Genomic DNA, 23,671 nt, shown 5'->3' with positions numbered 1-23,671 from the left:
TTGTAAATTGTTCATTCGGAAACCCAGCATTAGCTTTTGCCGAAGCAGCAATCTAAAGGGTGGTTTTCTTATTGTTTTTACCACTTCTTCATGGAAATGCCCTCAACAAAGGAAGCCTAGGGCGGGAGGTTTGTCTTTTGACGTCAACAGTCTGGCAACAGACATGAATGCGTATGTGTATCGCCTCTCCGATTGGTCCTTCGGTCACAGAGCTATTGTGTGATTGGTCAGAGCTCAGCTATCGGAGCTACATATACCTGCTCGAGCTTCCATTTTGTTGCAAATCAGACAGTCGAGAGCAATAGAAGTATACACTCATCTTTTACACCGTATGAGGTCCACACGTTTGTAGATATAGCAATTTCTACATTCTCCATCCATAGATTTCAGACGTCAATTCAACAATCTCCGACAAAGGGCTTTTTACCAACCAAGCCTGAGGAAGTCGGTAAGAGCCGGAGTTTTTAGCTAAGTTAATTTAGCTAGAATTTGTGACGCCATATGAGTGGTGTTCTTTGTTTTGTTGCCAGAGGAGTGACCTAGATAGACTGCTATTTACTTACAATAAGAATAAGAACCCTGAATACATTAACTTCAGTAGAGTAATGTTAACAAGCACAATTTACGGTTAACCTAGGCGTATTTTACCATTTTCTGCAGCTAATCGACCGAGTTTTGTTCCACCAAGCTAGTTAACGACGTTAGCATTCTTCGACGCCTGTGAAAAAATTGGATTATTCGCTGTTTACGCGGTGGCTTTACATAGCTTAACATTGACGCTAGTTAACTTCTTGCTTTATTTTTCATTAAACGAATATTCATTATTTTACTACCAGTTTATATACATTTTTATATTAATTTTACCAGACAGCTGAATGTAGTTATCTCGCTGGTTAACATTAGCTGGCTTTGTGACGATGCATATTTGTCACACGAAAGCTGGCCACCATTCTCTGTTTGTAACAACAGTTTACATACTTGGCTTGTTATCGAACACTCTACGCGAGCAGTATTGTGCTATTGTACCTGGAGTATAACCATTTATTTTCTTTTTTTGTTAAAGATCGGCTTCTCGGAGCATTTTCGTGCGCTGAGGTGAATTGATGTTCTACTCGGCTTCACGGGAAAACGACGCTCATTGGCACATGACAACCCCAGATCTTGCTGGACCTAAAAGTGCAGCGAGAAGTAGACCGAAGACTACTTCGAGGACCTGGAGCCCAATTGGAAAGGAGAAATTAAGACGGAAACATCTCTGCACATTCAACTTTCTAACAACAAAGAGGTAGGCAATGGCTGCTACACTGTTTTTGCTATCAGGTGGGGGAAGGGCTGAACTTTTGCACGTAGCCCAATTGATATCTTTGAAGTAGATTCAGATATGCACATTTGTTCCAGCAGTTCTGTTACTTATATTTTGCCCGTCTTAAGTATAAATCAAGCATATACATTTTATTAATTTTTTTAGAACCATACTGTTAAAACGGGTTTGTCAGCGGGGGACACTTGTCATCTGGTTCAAATCCCTGAGCGGACTAGGCGAAAAATCGGTATGTGCCCTTGAGCAAGGCACTTGTCAGTTCTGGATAAGAGTGTCTGCAAAATGACTCTAATGTTAGAAATGAATTGCTTCAATGTTCTTCGGATTATTAACCTAAATGTGTCTCTCCTTCAGGTGACACATAGTGTGAAAAGTACAGCATGGGAGGCGGAGAGAGGTACAACATTCCAGTGTCCCACCCAGAGCGCCCATTGCCCAAGAAGAACCATCAATTGGGCCGGGCCAAGCAGAGAGTTGTCCGCGATCAGAATGGAGTGACAACAGTACCATCCTCAGGGGCGGCGGGAGGTCCTCACCAACATGGCCACCGCAAGGGCTTAGCCTACCCCTGGTTTCCAGAGGCGCGGCTGGCCGCGTCGGCTGAGAAGAATAACGCTTCTGTCCGTTTTGCCAATGCCTACGATCAGAATTGGGAGGGCGCTGTGTCCCACCTGAACACACTTCTAGCTGCCCAGTGTGGCGGCCCGAGCTATGCAGGGGCCAAGTTCAGCGAGCCACCCTCCCCCAGTGTGCTGCCCAAGCCCCCCAGCCACTGGGTCCCCATGGGTACCCGTGACAGCAGGGAGATGATGGCCTTCCAGCTGAAGAGCCTCCTCAAGGTACATGCCTAGAGATGGACTCCCATAACCTGACCTTTCAAGGCCAACGTGTGAACGAATGCCCCTCTGAAGGCTCCTGCCTGCCTGGAACGCCCCAGCGCTGTAATACACTTTTAGCTATTTTTAGATGGAGGTCTTCGAAGGGTGGGAGGCATGTTGCAGGGAGATCTCTGCTGCAAATGTTAGTCATCCTTTATTTTATTTTTTACATTTAGGAAACCATATATTACAGCGCTGCAGCCTTGTCGGTGGGGGAGAATGCTCTCATTGGAGTCTGTTTCTGTCACTAACGATGAACTGGATATCCTTCGTATTCATGCTCTGTTCTTTTTTTGTTTTTTTTGGTTGGCCATTATAGCAAGTCTGTGGGCTTTTCTTCCCAAACGGTAGGGTTGGATACTGTTAGTATACACTTAATGCAGTCTCATTTACAGTCCATTTCTGTGGACAGGTAATTCTTACATTGGCACGTTAAGTTCTGTTAATCATTAAGGAGTTCACCTCTGACAACCTGGTGGTGCCTGAAGCACAACCTACAATTGTAGCATTTTTTTGGTTTGACTTACTATTTTACCTCTGGTTTTTGGGGGATGTAAAAGCCACTATGTGCTGCAGGGAAACCAGAGCTATCTTTCAGGAGGGAATCAGCTGTAGTAGTGAGTACAGGTCACAAGTATAACCTCAAACTGTAGTGTAATATGAGGCCATGGCACACAGGCCTTGGAACGTTCAACTCCTGTACTTTTTTATTGCGCTGTGCGCACTGCACTATGGGAGTTGTGCTGGTCCAAGGCCTGCAGCTCTATCATACCATTATTTTGTCTATTTGTGAAACATTGAGTCCGTTTTGTCTTAACCAAAGCAATGTATTTAGCTGTGATTTTTTGCCATATCTCCCTTGCCTCTCTGACGTGGTTATCAGTGCCATATCAACCACGTTGGCTTGAGTGGCGCAGGGAATTTGGTCCGCTGGGTCACTTTTTCAATGCAATCAGTACTGTTATTAGCCACTTTCAAACTATATCCTTCCCTACTGAAGCCCCACACGGTAAACAATGCGGAAGAGGGCCATTCAACTGGGACTGTAATAGTTTCACAACCTATCTCCTATGTCATGGCCCTGTTTGCTGTGTGCCAGTTTCTTACGAGGGAGTGCAAAGTTGAGAAGTGCGTCACGTGGCAGAGGACGGTAGGCGCAAGGCCAGTGGACCTGTTTACATTTAAAATGTCTCCAGCAGCAATCTCCAGATACTCACTGCCTCCTGCACCCTACTCTTCTTGCACTGCAATCAAAATTGTTTTCATAAGTTACAGGCTGAGATGCCCTTTTATCAGTGGGTGGTTAATTGACTATCTCCCTCTAGGATCTAATTTGAGGGGAGGTGGTCTTTTATTATTTTCTTTGCAGAATGGGAACTGTAATGGCCATCTTAGAGACGACAAAAGGGAGCTCACGAGCTTGAAATAAGTTAAAGAAAAAGAGCCATGTAAATAATGACATGTATAAAAATACTTGTAGCATATGTACATTTTGCAGGGTGATTTTAAACCTGCTTGATAAAGTATTTTTAGTACTAACACTGAATGTATAAGTCATGCTAAGGACATGTCTTGACTTCAAATACTGAATATTTTTGTAAAAAATAAATATGCCTATAGCATTTGTCAATACCCCTGCACTGTGTAATATTGCCAGTGATCTTGCACATATTTTTTTTTTTTTGTATTATGCACAGTGTAGGGTAAAAAAATGCAGTGTGCAAAAATGTAACTTAAATTTGACCTTTCTGAGGAGACTTCGATATGTATGAATTGTTTGTTTTAATTTCCAGATGTGCTATAGCCTGAAATGTATTTACTGAGACAACCACTGGGGGCTGGTTTCCCATATACAGATTGACCCCATACCTGGATTAAAACAACTATTTCAAAAGATAATCTCCATTGAAATTTGTTTTTTAATCCAGGACTACTTATGATCTGTGTCTGGAAAACGTGCCCTGAATTTTGAGTTTGTCAACTTGATTGTGACTACATTTTAACCCAACATTGAAAAATTCTGTTGTTGAACCAACATTGATTTCTATTTTTTGATTAGGTAATGTTTGACCAAAAATGTATATCTTAAAACCACCTTCAATTATCTGCTGTTCTTCCGCCAGAAAATAATTGAATTTGGCCCTATGTTATTGTTAAACTGTTTATCTGCTTTTATTTTGATATTCTTTGAGTTGTTTTGTTTACAGAAATGTGTCCTGTTGGTTTTTGCTAATGATTCATACATGTAGAAGTCTCAAGGCTTTCAAAACAAATTGGATTTAAATTTGTCCCATGTGTTTACTGTCACCAATGAATATGAAATTATGCCACATGTCCAGACTTGATTGAATTTGACTTTTAAAAAAAGAACTCCAAAGCACTGCTTTAATTGGTCTAAACAAAAAGTAACCCCAACAAATAAAATCCCTTCCCTTTCCCCCCTACTTTGTGTTTGTCTTTTCCTGAATGCACTCATTATTCCAAACCATTTCCTACATTTAGTACAGCATCCTGTATTCATTTGAAACAGTTAGCCATGGTTATATTGATAATTGCACATACTCATAGAATATTGATATCCACAGCAAGAAAGTGAAGGTAACTAGCACTCCTGTCATCATGAAGTGCTTTGAGAGGCTAGTTAAGGATCACGTCACCCTAGACCCACTGCAATTTGCATACTGCCCCAATAGATCCATCTGGACGAGGAATACCTATACAATTTTTTTTATAAATTGGCTACACCTCGGCCTTCAGCGCCATAGTACCCTCCAAGCTCATCATTAAGCTCAGGGGCCCAGATGGTGAAGGTAGGCAACAACTCCACTATGCCGATTGGGCCCCACAAGGGTGCCTGCTCAGCCCCCTCCTGTACTTCCTGTTCACCCATGACTGCGTGGCCATGCACGCCTCCAACTTTATCATCAAGTTTGCAGATGACAACAGTAGTAGGCCTGATTAGCAACAACGACGAGACAGCCTACAGGGAGGAGGTGAGGGCTCTGGTGGTGTGGTGCCAGGAAAATAACTTCTACAAAACGAAGGAGCTGATCATGGCCAGCAGACGGAACACGCCCACATCGACGAGGCCGCCATGGAAAAGGTGAAAGCTTCCAAGTTCCTCGGCGTACACATCACTGACAATCTGAAATGGTCCGCCCACAGAGACTGGTGAAGAACGCGCAACCGTGCCTCTTCAACCTCAGGAGGCTGAAGAAATTTGGTTTGGCCCCTAAGACCCTCACAAACCTTTACAGATGCACCATTGAGAGCATCCTGTCGGGCTGTATCACCGCCTGGTATGGCAACTGCACCGTCCACAACCGCAGGGCTCTCCAGAGGGTGGTGCGGTCTGCCCAACGCCTCCCGGGGGGCACACTGCATGCCCTCCAGGACATCTACAGCACCCATCTACAATACCAAGAAGATCAACAAGCTCAGCCACCCGAGCCACAGCCTGTTCACCCCGCTATCATCCAGAAGGCGAGGTCCGTACAGGTGCATCAAAGCTGGGACCGAGAGACTGAAAAACAGCTATCTCAACGCCATCCGACTGTTAAATAGCCATCACAAGCCGGCCTCCACCCAGTAACCTGCCTTGAACTCAGTCACTGTCATTAACCGGCTTCCACCTGGTTACTCAACCCTGCACCTTAGAGGTTGCTGCCCTATGAACATAGACATGGAACACTGGTCACTTTAATGTTTACATACTGTTGTACCCATTTCATATGTATATACTGCATTCTAGTCAAGGCCATCCTATTTAACTATTGCTGTACATATACTATTCTATCCTACGTATTCTTAAGATTTACTACATATACTGTCTATACATCATCACATGGTGCATTCAGAAAGTATTTAGACCCCTTGACTTTTTCCCACATTTTGTTACATTACAGCCTTATTCTAAAATTGATTAAATAGTCCCCCCCCCCCCCTCAATCTACACACAATACCCCATAATGACTAAATGAAAACAGGTTTTTAGAAATGTTTGCCAAAAAAAGGAAATATCACATTTAGATAGGTATTCAGATCCTTTACTCAGTACTTTGTTGAAGCACCTTTGGCAGCTATTACAGCCTCGAGTCTTGGGTATGATGCTACAAGCTTGGCTCACCTGTATTTGGGGAGTTTCTCCCATTCTTCTCTGCAGATCCTCTCAAGCTCTGTCAGGTTGGATGGGGAGCGTCACTGCACAGCTATTTTCAGGTCTCTCCAGAGATGTTCAATCAGGTTCAAGTCCGGTCTCTTGCTGGGCCACTCAAGGACATTCAGAGACTGGTCCCGAAGCCACTACTGCATTGTCCTGGCTGTGTGCTTAGGGTCGTGGTCCTGTTGGAAGGTGGACCTTCGCCCCAGTCTGAGGTCTTGAGCGTTCTGGAGCAGGTTTTCATCAAGGATCTCTCTGTACTTTGCTCCATTGATCTTTCCCTCGATTCAGATTAGTCTCCCAGTCCCTGGGACTATCATTTGTTTTTCAACAGGACAATGACCCAAAACACACCTCCAGGCTGTGTAAGGGCTATTTGACCAAGAAGGAGAGTGATGGAGTGCTACATCAGATGACCTGGCCTCCACAATCACCCGACCTCAACCCAATTGAGATGGTTTGGGATGAGTTGGACTGCAGAGTGAAGGAAAAGCAGCCAACAAGTGCTCAGCATATGTGGGAACTCCTTCAAGACTGTTGGAAAATTATTCCTCATAAAGTTGGTTGAGAGAATGCCAAGAGTGTGCAAAGCTGTCGTCAAGGCAAAGGGTGGCTACTTTGATGAATCTCAAATATATTTTTTAAACACTTTTTTGGTTACTACATGATTCCATATGTGTTATTTCATAGTTTTGATGTCTTCACTATTATTCTACAATGTAGAAAATAGTAAAAATAAAGAAAAACACTGAAATGAATGTGTGTCCAAACTTTTGACTGGTACTAATATATATATATATATATATATATATATATATATATATATACACTTACACACTCCGGACTCCAATAATGCTCGTCCTAAAATGTCTTACTTCCATTATTTTTCTTTTAGATGTGTATTGTTATACAGTTGAAGTCGGAAGTTTACATACACCTTAGCTAAAATACATTTAAACTCAGTTTTTCACAATTCCTGACATTTAATCCTTGTAAAAATTCCCTCTCTTAGGTCAGTTAGGATCACCACTTAACTTGGATCAAACGTTTCGGGTAGCCTTCCACAAGCTTCCCACAATAAGTTGGGTGAATTTTGGCCCATTCCTCCTGACAGAGCTGGTGTAACTGAGTCAGGTTTGTAGGCCTCCTTGTTCGCACACGCTTTTTCAGTTCTCCCCCCACATTTTCTATAGGATTGAGGTCAGGGCTTTGTGATGGCCACTCCAATACCAATACCTTGACTTTGTTGTCCTTAAGCCATTTTGCCACAACTAATACTAATTTTCACAAAGTCTGCTGCCTCAGTTTTGATGATGGCAATTTGCATATACTCCAGAATATCATGAAGAGTGATCAGATGAATTGCAAAGTCCCTCTTTGCCATGAAAATGAACTCAATCCCAAAAAAACATTTCCACTGCATTTCAGCCCTGCCACAAAAGGACCAGCTGACATCATGTCAGTGATTCTCTCGTTAACACAGGTGAGAGTGTTGACGCGGACAAGGCTGGAGATCACTCTGTCATGCTGATTGAGTTAGAATAACAGACTGGAAGCTTTAAAAGGAGGGTGGTGCTTGAAATCATTGTTCTTCCTCTGTTAACCATGGTTACCTGCAAGGAAACATGTGCCGTCATCATTGCTTTGCACAAAAAGAGCTTCACAGGCAAGGATATTGCTGCTAGTAAGATTGCACCTAAATCAACCATTTATCGGATCATCAAGAACTTCAAGGAGAGAGGTTAAATTGTTGTGAAAAAGGCGTCAGGGCGCCCAAGAAAGTCCAGCAAGCGCCAGGACCGTCTCCTAAAGCTGATTCAGCTGCGGGATCGGGGCACCACCAGTGCAGAGCTTGCTCAGGAATGGCAGCAGGCAGGTGTGAGTGCATCTGCATGCACAGTGAGGCGAATACTTTTGGAGGATGGCCTGGTGTCAAGAAGGGCAGCAAAGAAGCCACTTCTCTCCAGGAAAAACATCAGGGATGGACTGATATTCTGCAAAAGGTACAGGGATTGGACTGCTGAGGACTGGGGTAAAGTCATTTTCTCTGATGAATCCCCTTTCCGATTGTTTGGGGCATCCGGAAAACACCTTGTCCGGAGAAGACAAGGTGAGCGCTACCATCAGTCCTGCCATAGGGCAAAAGTGATAACTAAGTGGCTCTGGGAACAAAACATCGAAATTTTGGGTCCATGGCCAGGAAATTCCCCAGACCTTAATCCCATTGAGCATTGATTATGCAAGAATGGGCTGCCATCAGTCAGGATGTGGCCCAGAAGTTAATTGACAGCATGCCAGGGCGGATTGCAGAGAAAGAAGGGTCAACACTGCAAATATTGACTCTTTGCATAAACTTAATGTAATTGTCAATAAAAGCCTTTGACACTTACGGAATGCTTGTAATTATACTTCAGTATACCATAGTAACATCTGACAAAAATATCTCATAACACTGAAGCAGCGAACTTTGTGAAGACCAATACTTGTGTCATTCTCAAAACTTTTGACCATGACTGTATGCTTGGGGGTATTGTCCATTTGGAAGACCCATTTGCAACCAAGCATTAACTTCCTGACTGATGTCTTGAGATGTTGCTTCAATATATCCACATAATATTCCTTCCTCATTACATTTACATTTTAGTCATTTAGCAGACGCTCTTATCCAGAGCGACTTACAGGAGCAATTAGGGTTAAGTGCCTTGCTCAAGGGCACATAGACAGATTTTTCACCTAGTCAGCTCGGGGATTAGAACCAGCGACCTTTCGGTTACTGGCACAACGCTCTTAACCACTAAGCTACCTGCCGCCCTTATGATGCCATCTATTTTGTGAAGTGCACCAGTCCCTCCTGCAGCAAAGCACCCCCACAGCATGATGCTGCCACCCCTGTGCTTCACGTTTGGGATGGTGTTCTTCGGCTTGCAAGCTTTCCCCTTTTTTCTCCAAACATAACGATGGTCATTATGGCCAAACAGTTCTATTTTTGTTTCATCAGACCAGAGGACATTTCTCCAAAAAGTACGATCTTTGTCCCCATGTGCAGTTGCAAACCGTAATCTGTCTTTTTTAATGGCGGTTTTGGAGCAGTGGCTTCTTCCTTGCTGAGCGGCCTTTCAGGTTATGTTGATATAGGACTTGTTTTACTGTGGATATAGATACTTTTGTACCTGTTTCCTCCAGCATCTTCACAAGGTCCTTTGGTGTTGTTCTGGGATTGATCTGCACTTTTCACACCAAAGTACGTTAATCTCTAGGAGACAGAACGCGTCTCCTTCCTGAGCGGTATGACGGCTGCGTAGTCCCATGGTGTTTATACTTGCGTACTATATTGTTTGTACAGATGAACGTGGTACCTTCAGGCGTTTGGAAATTGCTCCCAAGTATGAACCAGACTTGTGGTCTACCATTTTCTTTCTGAGGTCTTGGCTGATTTCTTTTGATTTTCCCATTATGTAAAGCAAAGAGGCAGAGTTTGAAGGTAGGCCTTGAATTACATCCACAGGTACACCTCCAATTGACTCAAATGATGTCAATTTGCCTATCAGAAGCTTCTAAAGCCATGACATCATTTTCTGGAATTTTCCAAGCTGTTTAAAGGCACAGTCAACTTAGTGATGTAAACTTCTGACCCACTGGAATTGTGATACAGTGAATTATAAGTTAAATAATGTCTGTTAACAATTGTTGGAAAAATGACTAGTGTCATGCACAAAGTAGATATCCTAACCGACTTGCCAAAACTATAGTTTGTTAAAAAGAAATGTGTGGAGTGGTTGAAAAACGAGTTTTAATGACTCCAACCTAAGTGGATGTAAACTTCCGACTTCAGCTGTTGATCTGGTACTGGTACTCCCTGTATGGCTCCATTATTATAAATATAAATATAAATATGGACAAACAAGGAATAGCAGAACCATTCCAGATTTTGCTGGATATAGTCCTTACCCTGTGGGGTAGACATGGAAATGATGATGCCGAGTTCATGACATTAGGACTAAAGGTGAGAAGTCAGCCCCGTTATAGACGGGTTAGCTGACGTCGTCACAAAAACGATGTGCATGTGTTGTGATTCTGGATGGCCAGATAGCTAGCTAGCAACAATGACTAGAAGCTGCCATGTGGAGAATCGTAGGTGACTCGTTTCAGCTAGTTTAATCTTTTTGTTGATACCATGTTTGGTAAAATCTTAATAAATCTTACTGTCTTTCCTATCCACCCCCAGTAACTAGGTTTCCATCAAATTGGCGAAAGGTTTTCATGCAAATATTGTAGAATCCGCATAAAGCAAATATGCGCATCATTTTCACAAGTGCTATATTTCCACCAAATTGATTTGTTGCGAATAAAAATCTAAAGTTCAATGTGTTTCCATCGCATTTTCAACTAAACTGTAAGTGTTTTAGACGTTCCAAACGAACAGTTAGTGGTGGGCCGGCTCCATCATTAATAATTTCGAATGATATTCGTATCGTTTGATATCGATACCAGCTAGGTTTATTAATTCGGGTTATTCTTCCTGTTAACCTACACGATTATGTAAAAAAAAAAAAGCACACGACTGTTCCTGCAGGCACAACACCCTCACAGACGCTCTCTTAGCAGCCTGCTGATGGGCCATCAACTGGATGTGATTTCCCATTGTATTCAAACTGGTTAGGTAGGTTTATGCTATAATAATAATAAGCCATTTAGCAGACGCTTTTATCCAAAGCGACTTACAGTCATGCGTGCATACATTTTTGTGTATGGGTGGTCCCGGGGATCGAACCCACTACCCTGGCGTTACAAGGGCCGTGCTCTACCAGCTGAGATACAGAGGACATTCACACTTTGCCCAAACAAGCAGTTGTCTGGACTTCACAGAGCCGTGGAAGTGAACAGAATAGTTAACATTCACTCAGTTGCAAATTGCAATGTATTTTATACAAACCGATATCAAATGAAAAACTGCAACTGATAGATTTTCCATAATGGTGCCCATCAGAAAAGTTATTTTACTATTGTTATTTTACTGCTGCTCTTTAATTATTTTATTTTTATTCTAGGGTATTCTTTAAAACTGCATTGTTGGTTAATGGCTTTTAAGTAAGCATTTCACTGTAAGGTCTACACCTGATGTATTCGGCTCATGTGACAAATAACATTTGATTTGATCGCCAGTTACAATATTCTTAGTAAATACACTATATATACACACAAAAGTATGTGGACACCCCTTCAAATTAGCGGATTCGGCTATTTCAGCCAAACCTGTTGCGTACAGGTGTATAAAATCGAGCACACAGCCATGCAATCGCCATATACAAACATTGCCAGTAGAATGGCCTTACTGAAGAGCTCAGTGACTTTCAACGTGGCACCGTCATAGGATGCCACCTTTCCAACAAGTCAGTTTGTCAAATTTCTGCCCTGCTAGAGCTTCCCCGGACAACTTTAAGTGCTGTTATTGTGAAGTGGAAACGTGTAGGAGATGAATCACTTCACCATCTGGCAGTCTGACGGACAAATCTTGGTTTGGCGGATGCCAGGAGATGCTAACTGCCCGAATGCATAGTGCCAACTGTAAAGTTTGGTGGAGGAGGAATAATGGTTCGGGCTAGGCCCCTTAGTTCCAGTGAAGGGAAATCTTAACGCTACAATTAAAAAAAACATTTTTAGTCATTTAGCAGACGCTCGTATCCAGAGCGACTTACAGGAGCAATTAGGGTGAAGTGCAACGCTCTTACCCACTAAGCTACCTGCCGCCCAATGACATTCTAGACGATTCTGTGCTTCCAACTTTGTGGCAACAGTTTGGGGAAGGCCCTTTCCTGTTTCAGCATGACAATGCCCCCGTGCACAAAGCGAGGTCCATACAGAAACGGTTTGTCGAGATTGGTATGGAAGAACTTGACTGGCCTGCACAGAGCCCTGACCTCAACCCCATCGAACACCTTTGGGATGAATTGGAACGCTGACTGCGAGCCAGACCTAATCGCCCAACATCAGTGCCCGACCTCACTAATGCTCGTAGCTGAATGAAAGCAAGTCCCCTCAGCAATCTTCCAATAATGTACATTTTAAAAGTTTAAAGGTAAAAAGTCAGATGTAGACGTAGGTTTAATACTGTTTAACAATACTCACGGCCTGTTTATTAGGTACACCATCCCGTTCACAAAAATACATCACTCCTCCAAACTGAGTCACGTAACCATGGCTTGCTATATAAAGCATGCAAACAGGCATCGAGACATTCAGTTATTGTTCGATTGAACATGAGAATGGACAAAACGAGTGACCTAAGCGACCCAAGCTGATTTTCAAGCACAACAGTGTCTAGGGGTTACCAAGAATGGTGCAACAAACTAAAAAACATCCAGTCAGCGGCAGTTCTGTCAGCGAAAACTCGATGAGAGAGGTCGAAGGTGAATGGCAAGAATCGTGCAAGCTAACAGGTGGGCCACAGACAAATAACGGCGTAGTACAACAGTGGTGTGAAAGCAGAACGGCAACGCAGAACGCACAACTCGTTGATTCTTGTTGCTGATGGGCTATTGCAGCAGACAACCACACCGGGTTCCACTCCTATAAGCTAAAAACAAGAAGAAGCGGCTCCAGTGGGCATGCGATCACCAACCTTGGACAACTGAGGAGTGGAAAAACATCGCCTGGAACATGACAGCGAGTTCAGTTTACTTAAGAGCATCTTTGGGATGAGATGGAACGGGCTGTTCACAGCATGAATGTACCGCCCGCCGTCCAATCTGCATTATGCCATTGCATCAGCATGGTCCAACATCCCCGTGGAACATTTACGACACCTTGTAGAATGCCCCGGGGGGGCGGGGCCCGGTAATAGATAAATGTACCTAACAACCTGTCCGGTGTCTCGACCCTACTTTAAAGGGAGCAATATCTTTGTATACCCAAATTATTAAGAAAAGTTAAAAATAATAAACGAGTATCAATAATACAGGATATTTAATAAAAACAATTGATCTTTAAAAAAATGCTGGACATTTTATCTATATCAAATGTAAAAAAAATAATAACAGTAAACTTGACTAGATATCACTGCAAACTCCAGATTTATAACTTCTCGTCTTATGTTTTTTTGCACTCTCAACCTGTTCTGTAGCCAGAGGTGAATGAATACCTGTTAGCCCAAAACAAGCAGTACCTTCATATTTTACACAGTTGACCAATTCTAATGTGCTGAACTTAATATCATTGGGTTCAATTAATAGAATTAAACCAATATGAAGGTAAATTAAACAGCCAATGTTCTTCAGAGGAGGTAAATGAAACTGAACTAACATTAACAATTACTATCCATCTGTAGGGACAACCAGCTCTCCTGTTGTATGGCATCAGCCCAGAGATATCATGATAACTCAACTAATGAACTGAGGTGGTATTGTGTAATAACCACTCACTAGCCTCCATATTCATATGTTATATTGTTGAACATAAACATATTTAGCGACAGAGTAACAGGGTTTGAGGGTGTGAGGTCCTAGGATCTGGAGTGAGAGCGCGATCGGGACAGGGATCTGGAGTAGGAGCGTCCACAGGCCTGTTTCTGGGTGCCAGAAGAGGGGTGGAAGTCCTTGACGGGGTTGGGTGATTTGGACTGGGACTTTGCGTCTTTGGGCCTGGATCTGGGAGGAGAGGGGGAGTGGGAGGCGGAGCGGTTACGAGACAGGGGTGCATGGTGCATCCTGTTGTGTTCACGTGGAGGGCCCCTGTACCTGGAGAAAAAAAGGACGATGGGATATGAACAGAAGAATCAGTCTACACATTAATGAATACACTGACTTGACAATTGTAAAGTGTTTTGAAACCACACAGGCCTATGCAGTATAAATGCAATCTTATTGCACTGTGCAGTGTTAGGTAAGTCAGAATACGGAGTTGTATATATTGGTCTACCTGTCATTCTCATGGCTTCTGCTTCGCCTGTGCCTGCCATATGATCGAGAGCTGTAGAGAGAAAAGTGAAAGTAAGAACCAGTCTGTATACAAAGGCATTTCGGTCTGCAATGAAAGCCCCTTGGGAGGATTACTTGACAAGTGAAACGGTGGTTTAGTTTCAGTGTCACAGAGGAACTCACTCTCTAGGGCTCTCCGACCTCCGAGGACGGCGGTCGCAGGAAGGGCTGCGTGACCGGCGCCTTTCGTAGCTGCGACTGCGAGAGCGTCTGCGTCGGCCATCACCGCGTTCGTAGTCGTCGTAGCGGGAGAAGGAGCTGCTGCGGGACCCTCTGCGAGGAGAGCTCTCCTTCGTCTTCATCTGGTTGGGGGCTGGAGGGACAATAGTCATTCAAATTAAATACTGGGCACAAGGATAGTTGAGCAACAAGGGCTTTAAAAATACTTTTGCATGCAGGTTGGCAATGATTTCACTAGTCTGAGAGACCCGAGTCAAGATATTGCCGCTAAAAGTGAAGATGTAGGCCTAGTTAGACTTTCCTACTTATATTCTTGGGTAAACTGTTACGACAGTGAAACTTGAAATTCTTCATGTTGAATTGATTGGTAGACAGTAAATAGTGCACTCATACAGGGCACCTAAATAAAATCCAGTCTTACTTTTTCGGTCACCCTGTGCAAACTGGATCTCGATCTGTCGGCCACACACCCACTTGCGGTCCAGGTTGTGGAGGGCGTCCTCTGCATCTCGCACGTCCTCGAATGTGCTACAGACTGTTAAGGCTTTTTACTTACACTTGTGGAGGGGGGTGTGGAAATGGAGAGACATGTTTGCACACATACAACTACAAAAGTATTAAAACAATGAAGTATAGAGGCTAGAAGCTTCAATTGGTAAGTCAATTGTGTGCCAACATGGGATAATAGTAAGCTAAAATATTAAAAACATGAAGATGAAACTTCTGTTGAAATTTTGGGGGGGTAACGAGAAATAAGGCTATACAAATGCATCATTGAAATCTTATTTCAGTAATCTAGTATATAATTAAAGTTATCATACAATTGATATGATTTTCTTGTCCTTTTGTACAGAGAACACACAGAGCAAAATATTTGGAGGTGAAGAGCAAGGGTTCTATTTGGTAGGATACAAAACATTAAGCTTGTCACCTTTAAACATGCTTGACCTTTGATCTTCAGCTTGACTTTTTACGCTCTTTAACTGCTTGGCAGAAGAACTTGAGATTTCCGGCTTGTCTTCACCCAATACATCCTTTAAAATGTTCCTCTTTGGTAGACAAATGGAAGCCTTCATGCTCTCTATTCTCCTCCTTGTGTCTTCATGCTTTAACTTTGCTCTTTGTGTTCTTTTCCCACTATTTCGTGTCGCCTGAAATCATTATGGTCCCTTTGGCTTGAAACTACTCTACGCCAGTCTTTACATTCTTTGTTGTGGTTTCTCCAGAACTGTATGTCTTTAACATTTCTAGGGTAACAGAAGCAATTTTAGTTAGGAGAGGAGATGTTGATTAATGCTTGTACACATTTTACTGCGTTCGAATGTTGTTAATGTTCCCCTCCCATAAAACCAGTATAGCCTACTTTTATGACAAATATACAATAAATACTTCAAAACAGTAGGCAAACTCAATACGTGTGACATTGTCAATATGACCCCATGTGTGAATAATAATAAAGCACCGAATGAGAAGACATGTTCATTAATACATTACATGAGTATAAAGGATATTGAATGTAAGCAAATCCTCTTGGTCGCCTTGTAGAGAAGTCTAGTGGAATGTAGACATCTACAATAGGCCCATAACGACCGAACTCACGGCGTAGTTCCTCTGGCCTAAAGTGTCGTGAAATGACAGGACATTTAATCTAATGGCCAGCAACATACACCCCTTTTAGGCTAATGTTAGACCAGTGTGATTCAAAGTTCAAACCTGCAACTGTGGCCAATAAGAGAACCTTCAGATTCAACTAAATTGGCTTAATACTTACCATAGAAATGGGGGTATAAAATGTGACATTGGACAATAACTATTTAATGCACCACAAGCCAGGTAGACGGTAGCCTGAGTGCCAGTCTCTTTGTGCCATCATGCCAACTCCTGTCACGTTTGGCATGCATGCATGCATGCCAGTTAAACCCAGGTACTGGTTCAGCCAGTTCCATGATATGGAGTTGGCAAAAGAGCAGAAACAGTGGCAGGTAGATAGATGGCCAGCTAAGTTAGGTTATTCACAGTTGGTTCAAACAACTCTCCTGTTTTTGTACACACCACTGTAGACGTTATTTGGTGCAAACTCATGGCATGTAGCCTAGCAGACATGCTAACGTTTCTGCTTAGCTGCCTGTAGCTTTGATACAAAGCTTAGGTAGCTAACTTTTTCAGATAGCTAGTTACTGCTAGTTAGCTATCCAACTAACGTTAACGTTTCTCATCATCGACAAAGACAACTAGCAGCTGACAACATTTAACTACAAGCTTGCACCGTAAATGCTAGCTAGCTAAAATCAGTAAACAACAACACAGTTTAGCCACCTAGCTAATGTTGCTCGCTAGCATACATTAGCTAGCTAGCTAGCTACTGTACCTCGCACGCCCGAAGCGAAGGATTCAATCATAGCTACCTGGATTCGTCGGAGATGTTTCTAATGAAGAGTGAGGGGTTAGGGGGCCTCATGTACCTAGCCATTGTAAAATATGATTGCTCCGGTTGAAATTTCTGATATAAGTTAATATCAATAAATTATACTACTTGTTCTAGCTGTAGCAAAAAGCAGCGAGGCGGTCTCATCTGTCGGCAAACAGAGGCTAACGCGCAGGGTCAAATACCATTCTTTTAGCCCTGCCCACCAGGGGTGGCCTGGCCATCTGGCATTTTGGGCAAGGGCTGTTTAGATGTTAATGTGTGTAGATTGATGAGGGGAAAAAAACATTTAATTCATTGTAGAATAAGGCTGTAACGTAACAAAATGTGGAAAAAGTCAAGGGGTCTGAATACTTTCCGAATGCACTGTTTCCAAAACTGTATCGCTAGGGAGAATGAATGTTTATAAACGTTACAACAGAGCTTTGATAGTTCACATGTAGCAAGCTGTCCTCCATACCATCAACTGGTCTTGAGAGCTAGGGTCACTGCTGAAATTATTTATAGACTATCTGGATTTGAAAAATATATAAATCATCCAAGAGAAAAAATATTACGCCCAAAAAATGTTTACATTTTGCATGTTTGGGGTAGGCCTAGTTTTGGAGAGTTGTGTGGAAGGGTCTCGAGCCCTGAGGTATATATGAATTGGAGACGTTGTCCAACATGGCCTCACATTCGCATATGCCGTTTCGTGGTCGCTGCCATCTGCTTTACAGAGTCAATAACACCTTCGCACTCAGTGCACACTGGAGCAAGCGCAAGCATCGACAACGTCATCCAGAAGCATGGCAGACATTGGATGAATATTAAATGTTCATATCTTCGGCTGTGAGTGATGGAACAAATCAGCCTTGAAGACAATTACTGGAAAAATTCCATGGATATTTTTGGCACAAAGGTGATCGGTTTCCACTAGATAACACAGCCAGAACAAGTCAAAATTGGCTATATCGTAAACATTTCTGAAAACAAAAATATGCTTTTTAGTGTTAAGATTAGGGTTAGGTTTAAAATCAGATTTTAAGAATAATTGTTTTAGAAATAGGCGGGGTTTATGACTTTGTGGCTGTGTTAACTAGTGATGGCCCCTGGTCTCCAGAGGTATGCAGCAGGGGCAGACTGGAACCAGAAATCGACCCTTCCATTTCTAACACACCGGACCATTTTTTTCCTCGAAGTCACCAGCTCATTTTATTTAGCCTTGTACGAACCATTCTGATCTCGTGCGAGTTTACATTCTGTTTTTCTATACTGATATCCGTGTAGTGAAACAGAATGTAAACTCGCAAGATCGGGATGGTTCGTATGACGCTACCTATTATTAGCCAAATAATGCAACTTCGACAGGCAGAGAACCTACGTTTGACAGGCCCACTGGACAAAAAAATGGACCAGCCCTTGTTATGGGTGTACAATGGCACGTTGATGCCATCTGTTGGCAAATGTTCATTACTGCAACACCAGTGTTTTACCAGTGTGCTTGATATATATACCCTGATGTATTGCAATGTGCTGAACACAACTGGTTACTCGCAGGGCCAGTCCTTGCCGTTCTTCCGTATGTTTAAAATAAAACAATTCCAGGACGTTGAAAAGTGGTATTTTCCGGATGTTGAAAAATAGGTACTGTATGTGGTAAGTGTACCAAACACCAAAAGGCTGTAACTTAACAAAATGTGGAAAAAGTAAAGGGGTCTGAATACTTTCTGAATGCACTGTATGAAAGTTATGTTCCAAGTATTTCCAAAACTGTATTGCATGCGAGACATATTTGCATTTAGACAGAGCATTTGGGCAGCGTCGGATCATTTGCCTCACAAGGCTAAAGGGGAGGTCCAATGGGTCATTGTAATGTAATGTAATTGCAGTAATGAATAAGAGTTACAGCAGAGATATGGATATTATGAGGAGATACTTATGTCTCCGCCCTAATGATGGGATTCGTTGTCCACAGAGCGGAAGGCGGGCTGACAAGCTCCCGCCTATTCCTCTCTTTGGATTGGTGGCTACATCTCGTTATTTGAAGAATTTGTTAAATATTGACGTCAACCGCCTGTACGCAATGGAGAGTGATCCTCATGAATATGCATAGCCTCATGAATACGCATAGACTATCTCAAATTTCGAAATGGACACTCCAATATAAAGTATTTTTTCTCAAAGTTGCCGGGATGTCACGTGCATCACACTTATATCTGTACACTCATAACAACCTAAGCATTACGAAACTTCTATTAGATCAAATAAACCTCACGTATCAAAATAACAATTAATGTTTATCTTGACTAAATTTGACACTCTCTGATTGCCCCCCATGAGGAGTGTTTTTCTCTTGCTCTGCTGACGAGAATTTTTCTCCACTCATACAGGAGTAATATTAGTTTAATATGTATATTATTATTGTTCTTTTAATTTCGATTTATCAGCACCCTCAGTACCCCTACTTCCCACGGCTATGAACACATAATTTAGGGTAGACAAATTACAGAAGGCTGATAAAGAACATTTATATACCTTTCAAAATAGCGGCTTTGTGCTAGTCTAATCAATTAATAGAGTTAGAAAGAGGACTTTAGATGGATATAACACGTTTTAGCATGGACATTGCCTTTGAGGGCTTCAGCTATTTTAAAGTAGTCAACTGGGCGGGGATTCCTATGGGTCGGGAGCGATCAGCCAATGAACAGAGCATTGTCTTACATTTACATTTACATTTACGTCATTTAGCAGACGCTCTTATCCAGAGCGACTTACAAATAGGTGCATTCACCTTATAGCCAGTGGAATAACCACTTTACAATGTTTTTTTTGGGTTGGAGTAAAGGGGGGGCTAGAAGGATTACTTTATCCTATCCCAGGTATTCCTTAAAGAGGTGGGGTTTCAAATGTCTCCGGAAGGTGGTGAGTGACTCCCGCTGTCCTGGCGTCGTGAGGGAGCTTGTTCCACCATTGGGGTGCCAGAGCAGCGAACAGTTTTGACTGGGCTGAGCGGGAACTATGCTTCCGCAGAGATAGGGGAGCCAGCAGGCCAGAGGTGGATGAACGCAGTGCCCTCGTTTGGGTGTAGGGACTGATCAGAGCCTGAATGTACGGAGGTGCCGTTCCCCTCACAGCTCCGTAGGCAAGCACCATGGTCTTGTAGCAGATGCGAGCTTCAACTGGAAGCCAGTGGAGTGTGCGGAGGAGCAGGGTGACGTGAGAGAACTTGGGAAGGTTGAACACCAGACGGGCTGCGGCATTCTGGATGAGTTGTAGGGGTTTAATGGCACAGGCAGGGAGCACAGCCAACAGCGAGTTGCAGTATTTCAGACGGGAGATGACCGTGCCTGGATTAGGACCTGTGCCGCTTCCTGTGTAAGGCAGGGTCGTACTCTCCGAATGTTGTAGAGCATGAACCTACAGGATCGGGTCACCACCTTGATGTTAGCTGAGAACAACAGGGTGTTGTCCAGGGTCATGCCAAGGCTCTTCGCACTCTGGGAGGAGGACACAATGGAGTTGTCAACCGTGATGGCGAGATCATGGAACGGGCAGTCCTTCCCCGGGAGGAAGAGCAGCTCCGTCTTGCCGAGGTTCAGCTTGAGGTGGTGATCCGTCATCCACACTGATATGTCTGCCAGACATGCAGAGATGCGATTCGCCACCTGGTTATCAGAAGGGGGAAAGGAGAAGATTAGTTGTGTGTCGTCTGCGTAGCAATGATAGGAGAGGCCATGTGAGGATATGACAGAGCCAAGTGACTTGGTGTATAGCGAGAATAGGAGAGGGCCTAGAACTGAGCCCTGGGGGACACCATTGGTGAGAGCATGTGGTGCAGAGACAGCTTCTCGCCACGCCACTTGGTAGGAGCGACCGGTCAGGTAGGACGCAATCCAAGAGTGAGCCACGCCGGAGATGCCCAACTCGGAGAGGGTGGAGAGGAGGATCTGATGGTTCACAGTATCAAAGGCAGCAGATAGGTCTAGAAGGACAAGAGCAGAGGAGAGAGAGTTAGCTTTAGCAGTGCGGAGAGCCTCCGTGACACAGAGAAGAGCAGTCTCAGTTGAATGACCAGTCTTGAAACCTGACTGGTTTGGATCAAGAAGGTAATTCTGAGAGAGATAGCAAGAGAGTTGGCTAAAGACGGCACGCTCAAGAGTTTTGGAGAGAAAAGAAAGAAGGGATACTGGTCTGTAGTTGTTGACATCAGAGGGATCGAGTGTTGGTTTTTGAGAAGGGGTGCAACTCTCGCTCTCTTGAAGACGGAAGGGACATAGCCAGCGGTCAAGGATGAGTTGATCAGCGAGGTGAGGTAAGGGAGAAGGTCACCGGAGATGGTCTGGAGAAGAGAGGAGGGGATAGGGTCAAGCGGGCAGGTTGTTGGGCGGCCTGCCGTCACAAGTCGCAAGATTTTATCTGGAGAGAGAGGGGAGAAAGAAGTCAAAGCATAGGGTAGGGCAGTGTGAGCAGGACCAGCAGTGTCATTTGACTTAACAAACAAGGATCGGATGTCGTCAACCTTCTTTTCAATGTGGTTGACGAAGTCATCCACAGAGAGGGAGGAGGGGGGATTCAGCAGGGAGGAGAATGTGGCAAAGAGCTTCCGAGGGTTAGAGGCGGATGCTTGGAATTTAGAGTGGTAGAAAGTGGCCTTAGCAGCAGAAACAGATGAAGAAAATGTAGAGAGGAGGGAGTGAAAAGATGCCAGGTCTGCAGGGAGTCTAGTTTTCTTCCATTTCCGCTCAGCTGCCCGGAGCTCTGTTCTGTGAGCTCGCAATGAGTCATCAAGCCACGGAGCTGGAGGGGAGGACCGAGCCGGCCGGGAGGATAGGGGACATAGAGAGTCAAAGGATGCAGGAAGGGAGGAGAGGAGGGTTGAGGAGGCAGAATCAGGAGATTGGAGGGAGAAGGATTGAGCAGAGGGAAGAGATGATAGGATGGAAGAGGAGAGAGTAGCGGGAGAGAGAGAGCGAAGGTTGCGACGGCGCATTACCATCTGTGTAGGGGCAGAGTGAGTAGTGTTGGAGGAGAAGGAGAGAGAAAAGGATACAAAGTAGTGGTCGGAGACTTGGAGGGGAGTTGCAGTGAGATTAGTAGAAGAACAGCATCTAGTAAAGATGAGGTCAAGCGTATTGCCTGCCTTGTGAGTAGGGGGGGACGGTGAGAGGGTGAGGTCAAAAGAGGAGAGGAGTGGAAAGAAGGAGGCAGAGAGAAATGAGTCAAATGTAGACGTAGGGAGGTTGAAATCCCCCAGAACTGTGAGGGGTGAGCCATCCTCAGGAAAGGAACTTATCAAGGCGTCAAGCTCATTGATGAACTCTCCAAGGGAACCTGGAGGGCGATAGATGACAAGGATATTAAGCTTAAATGGGCTAGTGACTGTAACAGCATGGAATTCAAATGAGGAGACAGACAGATGGGTCAGGGGAAAAATTGAGAATGTCCACTTGGGAGAGATGAGGATTCCTGTGCCACCACCCCGCTGACCAGATGCTCTCGGGGTATGCGAGAACACATGGTCAGACAAGGAGAGAGCCACAGGAGTAGCAGTGTTTTCAGTGGTAATCCATGTTTCCGTCAGCGCCAAGAAGTCGAGGGACTGGAGGGTAGCATAGGCTGGGATGAAGTCTGCCTTGTTGGCAGCAGAACGGCAGTTCCAGAGGCTGCCTGAGACCTGGAACTCCACGTGGGTCGTGCGTGCAGGGACCACCAGGCTAGAGAGGCAGCAGCCACGCGGTGCGAGGCGTTTGTGTAGCCTGTGCGGAGAGGAGAGAACAGGGATAGGCAGAGGCATAGTTGACAGGCTGCAGCAGATGGCTACAATAATGCAGAGGAGATCGGAATAAAATGAACTAAATATCTGGGAAAGGAGAGAGCGGGGCCTCCCTCACCACAACTCCCAAATATAACTCTCCCAACTTCCACCTCAGAAACTATAATTGTTGTAAACTACAGCGGCTCAATGTTTTCTAGGAATAGACTAACCTAGTTTATTCAGCTAGCTAACTAGGTGCAGTATTATTCCGTGAAAAACGTCCGGGCACCTCGTCATAAGACGCCACAGCCAGCTAGCATGCCGGTCTCCAACAGCAGGGTTTAGCGCCAATACTCAGCCACAACAACCACCAGTGTATCAACACACAAGCAGATCGTCCGTGTCTAACGTTGTGGGTTAGTCCCGACAGCTTGAGCGAGTCCGTCGTCAACTTATTCAGCCAGTTAGTTAGCTAGAATAGTTAGCAAACACACAGAGAGAGTCTTCTTCTTCAAATTGGGTTGCACATGGTTAGTAAATGGCTTAAAGCTATATCATCGCCATCTAATGGCTGCAATAAATAAATAAAATAAAACCAATATTACGTTTACACTTTTTTCAAACACAAAAGAAGAAGAACATTGAAACCTTTGAAATGGAGATAGCCTCAATGGGGCTGCTCATGCTGTCACAGACACCATAATCGCAGATACAGTCCTCTATCTAACTCTATGAACCAAATACAATGAATGATGTGAGTTGTCAATGGTCGTGTTCTACTGCTCGGACTTTGTATGCATCAACCAATGGTTGCGTGCCACGTCACCGACTGTGTTATCGACAGACAGATTTCTATAACATAATGATGTGGTTAGCTGATACTTAAAATACCTATCCCAGCGTTGTAAGATCTGGCATGCGTCAGCAACGCCTGGGCAGAGGAACATGCCCAATCAGTTACAAAAACTTGACCAATATGTAGATTAAATATTCAATTG

At 43.9% G+C, this 23,671-nt stretch overlaps 2 protein-coding genes across 3 annotated transcripts; one reads left to right on the top strand and one right to left on the bottom strand.

The window, feature by feature from the left end:
- The first annotated feature begins 271 nt into the window (after positions 1–271).
- Positions 272–4,643, top strand: LOC121557225 (proline-rich nuclear receptor coactivator 2-like). The gene is made up of 3 exons (XM_041871066.2): positions 272–448; positions 1,064–1,285; positions 1,676–4,643. Exon 3 carries the CDS (start codon positions 1,702–1,704, stop codon positions 2,170–2,172), a length of 471 nt encoding a protein of 156 aa, XP_041727000.1. The 5' UTR covers positions 272–448; positions 1,064–1,285; positions 1,676–1,701; the 3' UTR covers positions 2,173–4,643.
- An 8,661-nt stretch (positions 4,644–13,304) lies between these two features.
- LOC121557219 (serine/arginine-rich splicing factor 10-like) lies at positions 13,305–17,109 on the bottom strand. Of its 2 annotated transcripts, XM_041871056.2 has the most exons (6): positions 16,917–17,109; positions 16,023–16,127; positions 14,933–15,036; positions 14,455–14,644; positions 14,273–14,323; positions 13,305–14,091 (listed from the first exon to the last, which is right to left on the bottom strand). In XM_041871056.2, the coding sequence occupies exons 1-6, from the start codon at positions 16,979–16,981 to the stop codon at positions 13,857–13,859; spliced, it is 750 nt and encodes a 249-aa protein (XP_041726990.1). In that variant the 5' UTR covers positions 16,982–17,109; the 3' UTR covers positions 13,305–13,856. The 2 variants fall into 2 exon arrangements, with proteins under 2 accessions (XP_041726990.1, XP_041726991.1); XM_041871057.2 differs by lacking the exons at positions 16,023–16,127; positions 16,917–17,109 and adding an exon at positions 15,424–15,758 and having other exon boundaries at positions 14,933–15,039.
- Between the last annotated feature and the right edge of the window lie 6,562 nt (positions 17,110–23,671).

This window comes from Coregonus clupeaformis, unplaced genomic scaffold, assembly GCF_020615455.1.
Source record: "Coregonus clupeaformis isolate EN_2021a unplaced genomic scaffold, ASM2061545v1 scaf0151, whole genome shotgun sequence".
NCBI lineage: Eukaryota > Metazoa > Chordata > Actinopteri > Salmoniformes > Salmonidae > Coregonus > Coregonus clupeaformis.
The sequence above is the reverse complement of the archived record's forward strand: the minus strand, read 5'-3'. Positions and strand labels throughout refer to the sequence as shown.

Bases quoted from the DNA above. Each gene is read 5' to 3' on its own strand.
- LOC121557225 (XM_041871066.2), top strand. From the start codon at position 1,702: ATGGGAGGCGGAGAGAGGTACAACATTCCAGTGTCCCACCCAGAGCGC.
- LOC121557219 (XM_041871056.2), bottom strand. From the start codon at position 16,981: ATGGCTAGGTACATGAGGCCCCCTAACCCCTCACTCTTCATTAGAAAC. The intron at 15,037-16,022 runs ATATCCTTTATA...AGTCTGTAGCAC, and splicing joins AGAGGATTTGCTTACATTCA to ATTCGAGGACGTGCGAGATG. The intron at 14,324-14,454 runs GTGAGTTCCTCT...TTCTCTCTACAG, and splicing joins AGGTCGGAGAGCCCTAGAGA to CTCTCGATCATATGGCAGGC.